The 17,334-nt window shown below is 51.0% G+C and overlaps 1 protein-coding gene across 1 annotated transcript; it reads left to right on the forward strand.

Moving 5' to 3' along the window:
- GADD45B (growth arrest and DNA damage inducible beta) lies at positions 14,949 to 17,087 on the forward strand. The gene is made up of 4 exons (XM_018050778.1): positions 14,949 to 15,229; positions 15,333 to 15,434; positions 15,842 to 16,064; positions 16,331 to 17,087. Exons 1-4 carry the CDS (start codon positions 15,186 to 15,188, stop codon positions 16,442 to 16,444), a joined length of 483 nt encoding a protein of 160 aa, XP_017906267.1. The 5' UTR covers positions 14,949 to 15,185; the 3' UTR covers positions 16,445 to 17,087.

Consider the following 17,334-nt stretch of genomic DNA (forward strand, 5'->3'; position numbering starts at 1 on the left):
GATGGATGTTACCTAGGCTTATCAAACTATTAGCTTGTACATCTGAAGCTATATAATGTTATGACAATTATACCTCAATTTTTAAAAAATGCTCAGTGAAAGAACCCAGACACAAAAGGCCATACAAATGTATGATTCCATTCATATAAAATGTCCAGGGATTTATTTCCCTGAAGGTCCAGTGGTTGAGACTCTGTGCTTCCAGTGCAGGAGGAATGGGTTTGATCCCCAGTGATGCGGTGGCGGGGTGGGGAGCAGGGAGGGGGCGGTGGTATCCCATTCATTGTAGGATGTCAGACAGCGCCGCTGGGCTCCCCTCCCCGCCACCTTGATGCCAGTAGCACCAGCCCCCACTCCAGTCAAGACAACCCAAAGTGTCCCCAGACTTTGCCACCTGCCACCAACAGGGCAATGTCACCCTCAATTGAAAACCACTTCCCCTAATCCTGGAACTTGCCAGTTATTTTTGTCTTGAAAATCCCTCTCCCCAGACATCTTACCTCAGAGGACTTGATGCAAACAACCTTCTCAGGGACCCCAGCAAATGACACATGAAAACTTGATTCCTTTCCCAGACCTCTGGTGGAGGGGCTGCCCTTGGTGCTTGCCTCTCTTGACTCTTGACGTTATTGTTTAGTCACTAAGTACTGTCGGACTATTTGTGATTCCATTGGCTTAGCTCACCAGGCTCCTCTGTCCCTGAGACTGCCCAGGCAGGATGCAGGAACCTGCGTCTCCTGCATTGTCAGGTGGGTTCTTTACCACTGAGCCATCAGGGAAGCCCTTCATAATAGGAGAAACACCAAATACAAAACAGCAGGTAGAATGTGACGAAGCTTGAGGTAAAGACTCTGCCTGCAATGCAGGAGATCCAGGTTCCATCCCTGAGTGGGGAAGATCCCCTGGAGAAGGAAATGGCAACCCACTGCAGTATTCTTGCCTGGAGAATTCCATGGACATAGCAACCAGGCGGTCTACAGTCCATGGGGTCGTAAATAGTCTGTCACAACTGAGAGACTAACACTTACCACTAATGAGTGATACAACATAACGAGGTGTGGGAGGGAAGAAAACCAATTAAGCTTTGGGTTTGGGGTAGTATGGGGTCACCTTCCTCCCCTCCACCCCCTAGACATAGCTGCAACCCCCTCACCATCAGAGGTCCCACTGACCACCGCCCAGGTCTCCTGCCATGCAAGGCCCCAAAGCCTACCCTCCGACCACCAGGCTGGCCCCTCACGGCATGTGGATGTCCCATCTGCCTCCAGGTCTTGGCCTGCGCTGTTCCCTCCTCCAGGAATTCTGTTCCCTGCGCTCATCCCCCACCCCGGGCTGCGCGAGCCTGACTTCAGTCTGGAGTTTGGCCCCTTCTCTCCGCCCAATCTGTACCCGGAGTGCCCTCCCCGCCCCCAGCCCATCGAGGAGTCCGGGGGGAGGGGGCTGGACTCCAAGTCCCAGAAAGCCCTGCGCTTCCCGTGGGTGGGGCCGGGGCTTCCCCTCCGCGTGCTCAGTTTGGGAGGCGCTGGCAATTTTCAAATTTTGGCGCTGAGCGGGCGGGGCGGCGACTGCTGGGCCCAGACCCCTCACCCTAAACCCCACCCCGCCCCGCCGAGCCCTAGGTCTGGCCACCCGGAGGAGATGTCCTGTCCACTCCACGGGCTCACCAGGCGCGACACATGACTGGGGTTGGTGGTGGTGGTGGTGGGATTCTCGGCCCATTTCCAAGATGGGAAACTGAGGCACGGGGCGATTCGGGGACCTGTCCTGGGAACCCCCGCCGGCAGGGGCGGGGAGGGGATGGGGTTCGAACCCAGGACCCTCTGACCCCAGGGCGCTTGTGAGTTAATGGGCAGTTGCTGCCTGCTTTGGGTGTGGAGGGTGCAGCCGGTGGGCGAGAAATCCCCGAGCCCTGGAGGACCGGCCAGTCTCTGCCCGCCGTCCCCTCCCCCTCCCCGCTCCATTCCCCATCCCCCGTCCCTTCCGCGGCATCTTGCTGGAGTTTGGCGCCAAATTTTTCAAAATCTCAGTCCAACGACTCCCGCTGGCTCCCAGCCCGGATCACGCGCCTGGATGCTGAATTCCGGCGCCTGGACCTGCAGGACCGCGGAATCTGGAATCTGGAGGGGTGGGGCGGGCTCAATGCAAAACCTGGAGCTAGGGGGTGGGGTTGGAGGGCGTGGATTCCAGATGGGGGGAGAGGGGACCACTCGCATTGACGGGTCTGAATTTGGGGGACCCTGATTCTCGTGTCTACTGGGGAGCTGGGGTTCTAGACCCTGAATCTGGAAGCCCTGTTCCAGAGCCCAGAGGAGGACAAGTTTGGTCGGATTCCTCAGCCTGGAGGCTAAACCTGGAATCTAGGATTAGAAGTCAGGAACCTGGAGCTGGAACCCTGAAATTCCAACTGAAATCTGGGGTGGGGGGGGCAGGGGAGCCCTGGGACTGGAGGGACAGCTGCTTGTTAAATGGGCTTGGGGGAAAAATGAAATCAACAGGTGTGGATTGACATCTCCCAGTGCCAGACACTGGGGTGGCACCGTGACCAGAACAAAGGTCGGTCCGTCCCCTTAGGAAGCTGGCAGGAGTGGCATGTTAGAACATAATAAGCACATGGGCTTCCCTGGTGGCCTAGTGGTGAGGAATCCGCCTGCCAATACAGGAGGCACAGACTTGATTCCTGGTCCGGGAAGAGCCCACATGCTGCGGAACCACAACTAGTGAGCCTGCGCTCTAGAGCCCAGGCTCCGCAACAAGAGAACCCACTACAATGAGAAGCCTAAGCGCATCGCACCTGGAGCGTAGCCCCCGCTCGCAACTGGAGAAAACCCATGTGCAACAAAGACCCAGCACAGCCAAAAAGTAATTAATTAATTTTAAAAAGGAAATAATAAGTAGGGCTTTCCAGGCGGTACTAGTGGTAAAAAAAAAAAAAAAAAACTTGCCTGCCAATGCAGGAGATGTAAGAGATTCAGATTCAGTCCCTGGGTTGGGAAGATCTCATGGAGAAGGACCTGGCAACCCACTCCAGTATTCTTACCTGGCGAATCCATGGATAGAGAACCCTGGCGAGCTACAGTCCATGGGGTCGCAAGGAGTTGGACACCACTGAAGCGGCTGAGCACGCATAAACACGTAAATATGTTGTGGTGGAGGTGGGGATGGGGGGGTCCTTTGATCATGGAAGCTGGGTGCCGTTTAGCTGGGTGTTCTGGCTCCAGGGTTCATGATGCTGCAGTGAAGCTGTCCCCTGGAGCAGGGCCCACTCCCAAGCACATTGGTACTGAAGTTAAGGATATACATCCTTGCTGGCCATTGTCCCAGAACTTAGTTCCTTATCATATAGGAGAGGACTTGATTTGAGTTTCGAAACCCTCACTGTTTGTTGTTGTAGGGAAACAAAAACAGCTCAAATATCCTTCAGTAAGAACACACCCATGGTAACTATGTCCAGTATCCTGTGATACCATAATGCAAAAGAATCTGAAAAAGAATTTATATATATATATATATAAAGAATTTATATATATATATGTATGTATAACTGAATCACTTTGCTGTACATTTGAAATCAGCACATTGTCAATTGTACTTCAATTTGAAAAAAAAATGGTGTGTGTGAAGGGATTCCCTGGTGGTCCAGTAGGTTAGGACTTGGCACTTTCACGAAGTGCCTAAGTGGCCTAGGTTCAATCCCTGGTCAGGGAACTAAGGTCCCACAAGCCATGCAGCCTGTCCCCTCCCAAAAATAATAACAAATTTAAAAGATTTAAAAACAGAATACACTGATAGCTTTGTGTAGACCCACAGTGGAATACTATACAGCTGTAAAAGTGAATGCCCAGAATGACCACCTAAACAAAAGAGCATGTAAAAAAAAAATGCAGAAGACTATCTCCAGTAGGCGACCATTTTTACGGTTATTTCAGGGTGCTATAAGTATTAGAGAACTGAAAGGAAAAGTGGAGACATGGTTAACCCAGAAGTCAGCATAGTGGTTGTGTTTTGTAAGCCTGGTAGTTGTGACTGTTTCTATGCTTTAGGCTAGTTGCCTAAGACATAGATGCTCTTTGTCTGTTTGATATGTTTTGTGTTTCAGAAATGAAGTAAACAAGCTCCCTCAGACTGCTGTGCAGAACAACATGGTTCCAACACAAACAATATCCTACCAGAAAAAAAAAGAGATGATAATTATGTGACCTGGATAGAGGGGTGAACCTTTGGTGGTAATCATACCGTAACATATAAACGTATCAAACCAACACCTGAAACTTACACAATGTTATATCTCAATTATATCTCACTTTAAAAAAGTAACATCCTCAAGAAAAAAAAGAAAATAAAGAGAACACCAATAGAATGCCATCTATATTATTCTGGGGCTTCCCTGGTGGCTCAGACAGTAAAGAATCTGCCTGCAATGCAGGAGACCTGGGTTTGGTCGCTGGGTCGGAAGATTTCTCTGGAGAAGGAAATGGCAACCCATTCCAATATTCATACCTGGAGAATCCCATGGACAGGATACAGTCCATGCGGTCACAAAGAGTCCGACATGACTGAACGGCTAACACATTACTTTAAATATTTTAGTCAGTACTTTAAAGAGTGAAGGAAAGGAGAGAGATTAATTTTTAATGTTTTACTTAACCTGCTGCTGCTGCTGCTGCTGCTAAGTCGCTTCAGTCGTGTCCGACCCTGTGCGACCCCATAGACGGCAGCCCACTAGGCTCCCCTGTCCCTGGGATTCTCCAGGCAATAACACTGGAGTGGGTTGCCATTTCCTTCTCCAATGCATGAAAGTGAAAAGTGATAGTGAAGTCGCTCAGTCATGTCCGACTCTTAGCGATCCCATGGACTGCAGCCCATGGGATTTTCCAGGCAAGAGTACTGGAGTGGGGTGCCATTGTCTTCTCCATTACTTAACCTGACATACCTCAAATATTTTAACCAACGTTATAATCAACATACACAATTTTAAAAAATTTATCAAAGTATTAAAAAACTTATTGAAATATATAGTTAATTTACAATGTTGTGTTAATTTCTGCCATATAGCAAAATGACTCAGTTATAAATATATATGGGCTTCCCTGTGGCTCAGCTGGTAAAGAATCCACCTGCAATGTGGGAGAGCTGGGTTCGATCCCTGGGCTGGGACGATCCCCTGGAGAAGGGAAAGGCGGCCCACTCCAGTATTCTGGCCTGGAGAATTCCAGGGACTGTATAGTCCATGGGGTTGCAAAGAGTTGGACACGACTTCATATATAGTTATATATATATTCTTTTTCATATTCTTTTCCATTAACACAAATGATTGATGAGAAATTTTACATTCTTGTTTTTTCACATTGTCTTTGAAATCCACTGTTTTTCATACTTTCAGCCTATCGAAACTTGGATGCTCAATTTTCAACAGTTTAAGGAAACAAAGTTGTTTTTAATGGAAAAGTATTTTACACCACTTCTTTGTTTTCTTTCCTAGTTTTTGGCTGCACTGCATATGGGATCTTAGTTCCCTGGCTAAGGATTGAACCCTTGCCCCCTGCAGTAGAAACACAGTGTCTTAACCTCTGGACCACCAGGGAAGTCCCTCCACCATTTCTATTTGTAGGTTTTTTTTTAAGTAATTATTAATTTATTTGGCTGCATAGGTCTTATTATGGTATGCAGGATCTAGTTCCCTGACCAGGGATCGAACCCAGGCCCCCTATAGTGGGAGCGCAGAGTCACAGCCCTTGGACCACCAGAGAAGTCCCTATTTGTGGGTTTTAATTCATTAAAATAAAATTCAATTGAAATTCAGTTCCTCAGTCACTCCAGCTACATTTCAAGGGCTTGAGAGCCTCAGGTGTCTGCTTATTACCTGGCCAGCACAGGTGGAGAGGATGCTGGATAGTCCCCAGGTGAGAGACTGTAGTGACCTGGGCTGGGGTCACTGCTGCACTTAGAGCCTGCCTGTCCCCCTTCAGGACCTCTCTCCACACCTCCTTTTCCAGCCCTCACTCTGGCACCCAGGACTCGGGAATTCCTTATCTCCAATGCAGGGTACATCCTCCTAAGGCAGGCAGTGCCCCCAGTCTGCACGCCTGGAGAACCCAGAGGTGGCAGAGGGCAGTTGTTTGGGGGGAGGGTTATGGATCTGTGAGCTGAGGTGCCCTTTGTGTGCAGATGAGGACCCTCATGATCCAGGGCAAACCCTCAAATCAGAGGCAGCAGGCCACCAGCGTGGGGCCAGCCCTGCCCACACTGCCACATTCTTGTGCAGAACCACCAGGAATCTGAGAATCCTAAATGTGAACCAGATGTGCCAGGAGGCTTTGCAGGTTTCGATTCCAATCTATTGCTGTGAAACAAACTACCCCCAGACTTTATGATGTCTCATGATTTTGTGGGTTGGGAATGCAGATGGGGCTCAGCAGAGTGGTTCTTCTGTCCCATGTGGTGTTGGTGTCCAACTTGCAGCTGGGCTGGGGGATCTGAGCTCCTCCGGTTAACCTCCGGACAGGCAGGCTCTAAGTGCAGCAGTGACCCCAGCCCAGGTCACTACAGTCCCTCACCTGGGGACTATCCAGCATCCTCTCCACCTGTGCTGGCCAGGTAATAAGCAGACACCTGAGCCTATCAAGCCCTTGCCAGCCCCTTTTTCTTCTGTGTACCCTCAGGGTCTCCCCAGGGCCCACTGGTACAGCACAGACTTCCTATGAGACATTTCAGGAATCTCAGACATCTCCTCCGAGAGCAAGACAGTAGCTGCTCCTGAAGTTAAGGGTCATGGTTGGCAGTGTTGCCTCCCTCATGACCCTGAGGTCAAGGCCATTATAGACCCAGCCCAGATAAAGGGGAGGGAAATGGGTCTGCCAAGAAATCCTAGAATTGCAGCCATGTTGTTTTATTCTAATAGCTTTATTGAGATGTAACTCACACCTCATATGACTCACTCTTTAAAGTGTATGATTCAGTGGTTTTAGTATATTCACAGATGTGTGCAACCATGGCCATGATCAATTCTAGAACATTTTCATTACCCTAAGAAGATGCTCTCGGGGAACTTCCCTGATGGTCCAGTGGTGAGGACTCTGCACTTCCACTGCAGGGGGTACAGGTTCAATCTCTGGTCAAGGAACTAAGGTCACACAACCTGAGTGGTGAGGTTAAAAAAAAAAGTAATATAATGTAATATTTTAAAAAAACTGAAACATATGTGAAAAAATCTCCACCCATGATGAACTTACAGCTGGTATCTGAAGTCAGGGTTGTCTTCTGGGAACCATGTCCACCTAAAAAACAATGGGCTGAACTCCATGCATCTATACAAATGTAAATCATCCATGTAAAGCATGGGAAAAGGACAATTGTACTGTGTCATTTTGCATCAATTAAACAAATTCAATTCAGTCTCTGGATGGCCTAGAAGACATCTTATCTGTCCCTTCATTAGTTAACGAGTTCCTTGCAAACTCGGACAAATATTGATTGGATATTCTAAGGAGAAGCATGCTTTTACCTTTTTAAAAAAATGCATCTCTGTTTTGGGTTGGGGGGAGGGACCGGTAGGGGCAAAGGCACAATCAGAGAACAGCGGGAAGGGTGAGCAGAAGAGGGGCATGGTGAGACTGTGGGTTTGGAGGAAGCCCTCTGGGTACTCCAGGGAGAACTTGTTTGGGGCGGGGCATGAGCATCTGGGGACAGGGGGTTGGCTTCAAGTGGCTTTCAAGGTAATTGCCATAGGGAAGGTGTACAGTGCTCTTTCCACAGGCCAAACGCAGTCTAGGTCATGGGTTTTTATCATCCTTTTCACAACTTGATTTCCCCAGGAAAAAAGGGAGTTTCAGAGAGGTTAGGTCACCAACCTGAGAACACACAACTTGTGAGGGGTGGAATGGGATTTGAAACAGGTGAGCTTGACAGAGCAGAGTGGCCCCTACCAAGCACCTTGCCTGGATGTCACAGACACAGACATTCTGGCTTCCTCCTGCCCACTGCTATCCTTCCCAGCACCCTCGGATGTGACCAGGCCTCCTCACCTTTGCCCTTGACATCTCTGCCACCTGGTGTGTGTCCTGTTCACCTCCTCCCAGCCCATCCTGTCTTCCCAGCGTCTCCATGTTCAGATGGTGACTCACCTCCACCCGGAAGCTGCTCCTTGGGGACCGGAATCAAGTCTTGTTCATTTTCAAGAAAAAAAGAAAAAAAAAAAATGATGTCAGAGGCTAGTCCCTCCCCTGCTTCAAGCTTGACAGTGGTTTCCTTTGCTATACTGACCCCAAGCCAAATTCAGACCCTCCCAATATTTATTTATTTGACTGTGCTGGGTCTTAGTTACGGTATTCGCGATCTTTTAGCTGTGGCATGTGGGATCTCATTCCCTGACCAGGGATCGAACCTGGGCGACTTTCGTTGGGAAGTTGGATTCTTAGCCACCCACTGGACCATCATGGAAGTTCCTAGCTTACTTTCTTCACGACACTCAGATCTCAGCTCAAATGTCACCTCCTCAGACATCCTGACCACGCCACCCGAAGTAGTTGCATTATCACCACTCCCAGCGCTGAATCAGCACCCAGTAGGCCTTCAATTAGTGCCTAAATTGCCCACTTAGAGGGTAGTCACCAGGCACAGAGCCCTCTCCTAAGTGTGGACCAGAATGAATGCATTCCATGCTCAGAAGGCTCCTAGGTAATACATGGTTTCCATTTCACAGAGGGGGAAACTGAGGCACAGGTGTGGGGTGGCGGGATGGTCAGGGGGAGATTCAAAGCCAGGTGGTCTCCTTGGTCACCCCCACTGCCCCTGCCCCATGCTCCTCACCCCAGCCCCTCACACCCCTCCTGGCTTCCTGGGCTTGAGTTACCATAACAGAAACACCACAGGCTGGAGGGGCCTAAATCATAGACATGACTCTTCCATGTCCTGGAAGTCTGGTGAGGCTTGTTCCTGCTGAGCACCTGGTTCCTGGTCTCACTGTGTCCCCACCTGGCAGAGAACGCTCTGGGCTCTCTCTTCGTCTCCTTATAAGGACACTAATCCCAGAGGCCCCACCCTCAGAGCCTCATCTCACCCTACCCCTCCCAAAGGCCCTACCTCCAAACATCCTTTAATATTTTAAAAACTTAAAAGAAATGCAAAAAAAAAAAACCAAAAAACCCATACCATGCTGACTACATTATCAAAATTGTAAATCAAGACAGGATCAGGGGGCTTCCCTGGTGGTCTAGTGGTTAAGTATCCACTTGCCAATGCAGGGAACCTGGGTTCAGATCACTGGTCAGGAAACTAAGGTCCCATAAATCATGTGGTGCAGCCAAGAAAAAGGAAAATAGTTTGTCTAATTCTGGACTACTGGTGATGGTTGCATAAGCTTGTGATTCCACAGAAACCCACTGAACTAGACACTCTAGATGGGCGGGTTTTATGGTATGTGACTTCCATCTTGATAAAAAATGAGAGAAAAAAAGATTATCTCGATGACCAAGTGTTTGGTGCCTCTTTAAATTCTGCACCCGCCTCCCCGACAGTTTTCCTTCCTTCCTCATCCTGGTCCCACCAGGGCAAGCCAAGTCCTTCTGAATCAGCCTCATCGGTGTCTCCCTAGGGGGTCAGGCCCCAGCCAGGCCCTGTTCTCTGCTGGGCAGACCACTTCCTGTCTCCACCAGGAAATACCTCCTCATCCTTCAAAACTCAGTTTGCTTGTCTGGTCCCCAGTCTGAACTCTGTGACCCGCATCCCCCTAGCCCATTCCCTCTGGACCACATATCTTGTCCTAACCCCTGCCTCTGGGAATCTAGGAATTGTTGTTCAGTCACTCAGTTGTGTCTGACTCTTTGCGACCCCATGGACTGAAGCACACCAGGCTTCCCCCATCCTTCAGTTTGAGTTTGCTCAAACTCATGTCCATTGAGTCAGTGATGCCATCCAGGCATCTCATCCTCTGTTGTCCCCTTCCCCTCTTGCCTTCAATCTTTCCCAGCATCAAGGTCTTTTCCAACAAGTCAGTTCTTCAAAGCAGGTGACCAAAGAATTGGAGCTTCAGCTTCAGCATCATTCCTTCCAATGAATATTCAGGGTTGATTTCCTTTAGGATTGACTGGTTTCATCTCCTTGCCTCCAAGGGACTCTCAAGAGTCTTCTCCAACACTACAGTTCAAAACCATCTTGGAATAACCTCAGACAGCTCTGAGCTCTGCGCCTCTGGATAATCAGCACGGTCTTCCTGGGTCTCTATTCCACTCCCTGCAAATGTGCACCCACCACACAGGGCTGCTTCCTGGGCACTGAAGGAGAAACTGCTTATGAAAGGCTTCAGTTCAGTTCAGTCGCTCAGTCGTGTCCGACTCTTTGCAACCCCACAAATCGCAGCACGCCAGGCCTCCCTGTCCATCACCAACTCCTGGAGTTCACTCAGACTCACATCTATTAAGTCAGTGATGCCATCCAGCCATCTCATCCTCTGTTGTCCCCTTCTCCTCCTGCCCCCAATCTCTCCCAACATCAGAGTCTTTTCCAATGAGTCAACTCTTCTCATGAAGTGGCCAAAGTACTGGAGTTTCAGCTTTCGCATCATTCCTTCCAAAGAAATCCCAGGGCTGATCCTCAGAATGGACTGGTTGGATCTCCTTGCAGTCCAAGGGACTCTCAAGAGTCTTCTCCAACACCACAGTTCAAACGCATCAGTTTTTCGGCGCTCAGCCTTCTTCACAGTCCAACTCTCACATCCATACATGATCACAGGAAAAACCATAGCCTTGACTAGACAGACCTTAGTCGGCAAAGTACTATCTCTGCTTTTGAATATGCTATCTAGGTTGGTCATAACTTTTCTTCCAAGGAGTAAGTGTCTTTTAATTTCATGGCTGCAGTCACCATCTGCGGTGATTTTGGAGCCCAAAAAATAAAGTATGACACTAGTATGACACTAGTATTTCCCCATCTATTTCCCATGAAGTGATGGGACCGGATGCCATGATCTTTGTTTTCTGAATGTTGAGCTTTAGGCCAACTTTTTCACTCTCCTCTTTCACTTTCATCGAGAGGCTTTTTAGTTCCTCTTCACTTTCTGCCATAAGGGTGGTGTCATCTGCATATCTGAGGTTATTGAGATTTCTCCTGGCAATCTTGATTCAAGCTTGTTCTTCTTCCAGTCCAGCGTTTCTCATGATGTACTCTGCATATAAGTTAAATAAGCAGGGTGACAATATACAGCCTTGATGTACTCCTTTTCCTATTTGGAACCAGTCTGTTGTTCCATGTCCAGTTCTAACTGTTGCTTCCTGACCTGCATACAGATTTCTCAAGAGGCAGGTCAGGTCAGGTGGTCTGGTATTCCCATCTCTCTCAGAATTTTCCACAGTTTATTGTGATCCACAAAGTCAAAGGCTTTGGCATAGTCAATAAAGCAGAAATAGATGTTTCTCTGGAACTCTCTTGCTTTTTCGATGATCCAGTGGATGTTGGCAATTTGATCTCTGGTTCCTCTGCCTTTTCTAAAACCAGCTTGAACATCAGGAAGTTCTCAGTTCATGTACTGCTGAAGCCTGGCTTGGAGAATTTTGAGCGTTACTTTGCTAGCATGTGAGATGAGTGCAATTGTGCGGTAGTTTGAGCATTCTTTGGCATTGCCTTTCTTTGGGATTGGAATGAAAATTAGCATGTAATAAATCCTCAAGAAAAGTTTGCTCTTATGCATATCGACGTGGTGCATTTTGGCCACTGCATGTGGGATCTTAGTTCCCTGACCAGGGATCAAACCCATGCCCTGGCAGTGGAAGCACAGAGTCCTAACTGCTGGACCACCAGGTAGTCCTCTTATGTGTGCCTTGAATGCAATGTAAATTTAAATTTTAAAGCACTTACATTTATCAGTTCTAGAGACAAGGGAATCTCATTTGCAAAGTGAATGTGGATATATGCTCAATTTTCTGACTAGGGAAGTCCCCAACTCACAGGTTCTCCAGGAGGAGGGTGTGGGTTTCCCCCTCGGAGGACAGGGTCACCTCTTCTAGAGCAGACAGGGACATTCTCATGGCTGCACCAACCTTAGGAGAAAAATTTAAGAGGGTGCCCGAAGCTCAATCATCAAGATAAATATTTCATTTATTTATTTTCCCTCTTTTGGCCATGCCCCATGGCACGTGGGATCTTCATTCCCTGGCCGGGGATCAAACTCATGCCCTCTGCATTGGAAACACAGAGTCTTAACCACAGGACTGCCAGGGACGTCCCAAGACAAATACTTTAATGTAACATTTTCAAAAATAAAAATCAATGCAAAAAAAAATCATGATGAAGAAAAGATCAAAATTGGAAATAAAGTCAGGATTTAAACTTGCAAGTGAAGAACTCACCTCCCTGCCCTCTACCCCCGACCCTGTCAGATAATGCTTGTTTTAAAACCTTGATCTTTGTTCATCATGGATGGGGATCTTGGGGCATAGATTTTGGTTAAGAATATTATATTAAGATATTGTTTATCTTTTTTTTTTCTTTTGGCCTCACCATGTGGCTTGCAGGATCTTAGTTCCCAGACCAGGGATCAAACCTGTCTCTCCCCGGCAGTGGAAGCACAGAATCCTAACCACTGGACTGCTAGGCAAGTCCCTATAATGTTATACTGATGACTGAGTTTTATGGCATTCCTTTAAAATTTGTGCCTGAGGTGAGTACCTCGATTCCCTTACTCTATACCCTGCCCTTGGTCCCAATAAAACTTTGTTGACAAAAAATGGGGTGCACAATAGCCAAATGGTAGAAACAACCCATGTGCCCATCAACAGATGAATGAACTAAATGCCGTCCATCTATACAGTCTAATATTATTCAGCCTCAAAAAGAAGGCAATTGTGACACACACATGAATGAACAACTGTGGATGAGTCTTGAGGATATTACGTTCAGTTAAGTAAGCCAGACTCAAAGGACGAATACAGTATGACTGGATTTATATGAGGTCCCTAAAGGATCAAATTCATAGAGACAAAAAGTCAATGGTGGGTGTCAGGAGATGGGGGTAGTTCGTGTTCCATTCCCAAGAGTTTACTCCGGGGATGATAAGATTTGGGTCTAGATCACGGTGATTGTTACCCAGCATTGTGCATGTATATCATGCCACCGACTGGTATACTTACAAATATCGAAATGATAAATATCGTGCATATTTTACCATTAAAAAAAAACCACAGTAACCTAGGCAGTAGTTAGATTAAAAAATTAAATCTATAAAGTTATTAATACATGTTGCATATAATTGTGTGTGTGTGTATAAAGTATTGCATTTGTTACCCCTTCCGGGTGTTTCACCTCCTCTACACTCCACCCCCGCCGGTTGGTCCCTTCCGGAACTGCGGGCGCAGGGACCTCGCGTGGACACCAGGTGGCGCCGCCGCGCCTCGCAGCGCCCGGGACATTTCGCGCCCCCATGGTGGGCGGCGCGGAGGCGGCGCGATGCGTCAGCGGGACCGCAGGCCGGGGAGCTGGGGGAATCTAGCCGTAAGGCCGAGGCCAGACCCCAGGCTGGCGGGGGTGGGGGTGCAGCTGAGTCATACGGGAGCCCCCGATCGACCGTGGGAGCTAGTCCCACGCGGGCCTGCCCGCCTGGCTCGTGAACTGCTTTCCCAGGGAGATGGCGTGGTTGGCGGCTGTCCGAGCGCGCGGCCGTGCCTGGCGCACACGTGTAACTCCAGCACCAACTAACTGGGGCCTTGAATTAGTGGAGGCCTCACCAAACCTCAGTTTACCCTTTTGCATCCTGCAGATAAGCATAGCCCATGCTTCTTGGGTTCTTGGGGATTCAATGAACCGTGATACGGAGAACCTGGGGCCAAGCGCGCGCTCCATACATTCAGCGCCCCCTCCGGAGGGAATAAAAGCGGCTACCATCACAGTAAGCGCGCAAAGGTGGCAGCGCGTGGCTCACAGATGAACCGGCTCCCTTCGCCCTCTCTCGGGCTGGATTTCCCCCAACAGAGCCGCTGTGAGCAGGGGCAGTCAAACCTTGCAATGCGAGGCGCCTGCAGGGGGCGTGGAGCCTGCGAGGCCTAGCCACCTGCGCCTCCCACGCGCGCCCCACCCTGAAACTCGCCAGGTTGGAGAGGGGGCACCGGGTCTCGGCCCTGGGCTCTGCAGCCCCTGGTTCTGGGGAACTCGAGGCGACCTCCCAGACTACCAGGCGATGTTTATCAAGTGTCTCTTGTGTACTCCACTTATTAGTTAATGTTTCCTGCAACCCAATGAGGCCGGTGTGCATTGTCATAGGACGGGTGGCAACTCTGAGGCCGCCTTCGCAGCCTGCAATTTTGGGGATCTAGGCGGCCTCCTGCGACCACCACCGCGTGCTAGGCGCTTGCTGTGCATCCCTCACTTTATTTAGGACTCTGCAATCTAATGAGGCCAACTTTGCATTCCCATTAGACAGATAAGGGCAGAAACGCCCAGAAAATAAAGTCACCCAGGGGCTGGGGTCCCTGCAGCCTGGGGCTACCCCCCCTGGGCTACCCCCCCCCACCACCACCTAGGGATCGGGCTGCAGACTGGGCTCCCTCTCGGTGTAAAACTGCTGCAGAACCTGGAAAGACTCGGGCCGGGGACTCTCCGGGGACCGGGAGGGGATTCCAGGCCCCCCGCTCGAAAGTCTGGGCCGCCTCGCGCGCTGGAAATCCCGCGCGCGCCCCGAAACGCGGCGCGGCTGCCGGGAAATAGGAGAAAACTTCTGCTTTTTTTTCTCTTTTCTGGCACTCAAGTTCCCCCCGGCTCCACCCCCCCCCTCCCGGCGCCCTCCTCCCGGCTCTCGCCCCCACGTGGGGCACCCCCGGGCGGCGCCCCGCCCCCTCCCCGCCGCTGGCCAACCGCAGCGCGAATTTCTCTCGCCTTTGTGTTTTGTCCAATCGGAGGGGCGAACGGGTCACTGGGGCTACGCCCCTAACCTTCTTAGTCTATAAAAGGCGGTGCCGGCCGCCGCAAGCTCAGATCGCTGACGCCGAGCACTCGGATCTTTTGCAGTTGCTACTTGGATTATTCTTGCTGAGACACTTGCAATTTTTTCCGCCTTTTTTGGGGGTGGATTTCGCTGCCTTCCTAAGGTCTTGACGAACGCTTGGTCTCCGTGGGAAGGCTTCGGGCTTTCCAGCCTTGGATATTGCATTTTCTTCCTTGAACCTGTCGTGAGGCTGTTTTCCACTGTGGATTATAACTGCAACATGACACTGGAAGAGCTCGTGGCGTGCGACAACGCGGCGCAAAAGTAAGTAGTGGCGCCCCTGCCACCTGAGGTCAGGCTGGGCCGGGTGGGGACGGGGCGCCCCGTGCCTGGCCTGATGCTGACCTCCGCTCTCCCTTGGCCCCAGGATGCAGACGGTGAGCGCCGCGGTGGAGGAGTTGCTGGTGGCCGCGCAGCGCCAGGACCGCCTCACCGTGGGGGTGTACGAGTCGGCCAAGCTGATGAATGTGTGAGTCAGACTCTGTCTCCCGGCTGGGCGCGGGTGGGGACCCTCTCCGCTCTGCAATCTCCCTCCTGCACCCCTCTCTTGCATGGGTCTGGGACACCCCCAAGTGTCCCCATTGTGGATTGGGAATCTTTCTGCCTTTTTTTTTTTTTTTTTTTTGAGGCGTGGAGGCTGCAGTATGCTGGGGCTACATCACTTGCAAACAGTCGCCTGTTTATGTCCCTGACTTACCCCCCACCCACGCCCGGCCTTTGAACCGAGCGTCTTCTCCCCCACCCCAGCATCTGCTTGCAGATGCCATCCCCTGCACACCTGCAGTTGCTCTCTGCTTTTGCAAACTCCCCGCCGCACGAGAAGGGGGGCCCTTCCGAATCCCCAGCTGACCCACCCATCCCCCTCTGGCCCCTCAGGGATCCTGACAGCGTGGTCCTGTGCCTCCTGGCCATCGACGAGGAAGAGGAGGACGACATTGCCCTGCAGATCCACTTTACGCTTATTCAGTCCTTCTGCTGCGACAACGACATCGACATCGTGCGGGTGTCGGGGATGCAGCGCTTGGCGCAGCTGCTGGGCGAGCCGGCCGAGACCCAGGGCACCACCGAGGCCCGGGACCTGCACTGTCTCCTGGTCACGGTGAGCAAACTGGGGCTCCGCCCTGCCCCACCCCCACCCGGCACCTGGGCCCGTGTTTGTCAACAAAGTGGAGCTGGCCGGTGTGCACCAGCTCAGCGTTCAGCCACGCTTGGCATGTCCCGTGGGCAACCTGCTGGCCTCCAGGCCTCCTCACCCAGCGAGTTATTTTGAGCCAGCCTGTTTTCCCCATGGGAGCCCTGGGAGAGGGACACTCCCCACCCACTCCTTGGGGCTCCTGCTGAACCCCTCTTCTCGCCCTCCCACAGAACCCTCATACAGACACCTGGAAAAGCCACGGCCTGGTGGAGGTGGCCAGTTACTGCGAAGAAAGTAGGGGAAACAACCAGTGGGTTCCCTACATCTCCCTCCAGGAGCGCTGAGACCCTGCCAGGCATCGGAAACTCTTGCTGCCGAAAACACAAAACCACATAAATATTTGATCCCCCCTCCCTCCCAGAACAACCCCCCCAACAACCCAACCCGTGAGACCATCGGGGGCAGGATCGCTGGAGACTGAAGACAGGAGAGGGAGTGCGCGGCCGCCCCAGGGCGGGAAGCTTGGAGCCGGGGGCCAGCGGCGGCCACGGTGTGAGGAGAAGACAGGACCCGGGCCAGCAGGAGAGGGGACCCGGGAGCTCAGGCCTGGTGACAGAGCAGACGCAGGAGCCAGGGAGCTGCTTGCTTCCCCTACCAAGGAGGGCCTGGGCTCCACACTTCGGGGTGGGGTGGGGTGGGACTGACTGCAGCCCCCACCCTTCTTGAGACCCGAGCTGACATCTGCAAAAAACGGGCCTTGGTTGGCCTAGGGTCGGCAGCCCGGCCAGGACAATAACTTTGGGACTTGGGAGCAGGGGCTCATGTTGCTCTGTACCCATGAACTCCCAGCTTGCAAACTCAGTATATTGACAATCTATTTTGTTACTTGCACTTGTTACTTGAACCACTGAAAGACAGAGGGGAAGCTTACAGATACATATATTTTTACTTCTACTATGATGCCTTGTAATAAATTTTTAAAGCTTCTGGGTTCTTGTGTATTTGCAGTCCCTGTGAGGGACCAGCCCCCACTATGCCCTCCCACCCCAGCAGTGTGCCCCTGCACCCCCTCCTGCAGGCTCACCAGGAAGTGTTACTTAAGTCCGAGTTAGCCGCTCCAGGCTCCTTGCAAAAACAGTGCCTCTTCTCTCTGCAGCCGGCGCCACCCAAGTCCAACAAATCTTTGCCTCTTTTTTTTCTTCTCCCCCCGTCCTGCCCCGTAGCAATTAAAAGA

This window comes from Capra hircus, chromosome 7, assembly GCF_001704415.2.
Source record: "Capra hircus breed San Clemente chromosome 7, ASM170441v1, whole genome shotgun sequence".
Lineage (NCBI taxonomy): Eukaryota > Metazoa > Chordata > Mammalia > Artiodactyla > Bovidae > Capra > Capra hircus.

Excerpts from the sequence above, each read along its gene's own strand:
- GADD45B (XM_018050778.1), top strand. The coding sequence starts at position 15,186 with ATGACACTGGAAGAGCTCGTGGCGTGCGACAACGCGGCGCAAAA. Across the intron at positions 15,230-15,332 it reads TGCGACAACGCGGCGCAAAA|GATGCAGACGGTGAGCGCCG; the intron begins GTAAGTAGTGGC and ends CCTTGGCCCCAG. Across the intron at positions 15,435-15,841 it reads TCGGCCAAGCTGATGAATGT|GGATCCTGACAGCGTGGTCC; the intron begins GTGAGTCAGACT and ends CTGGCCCCTCAG.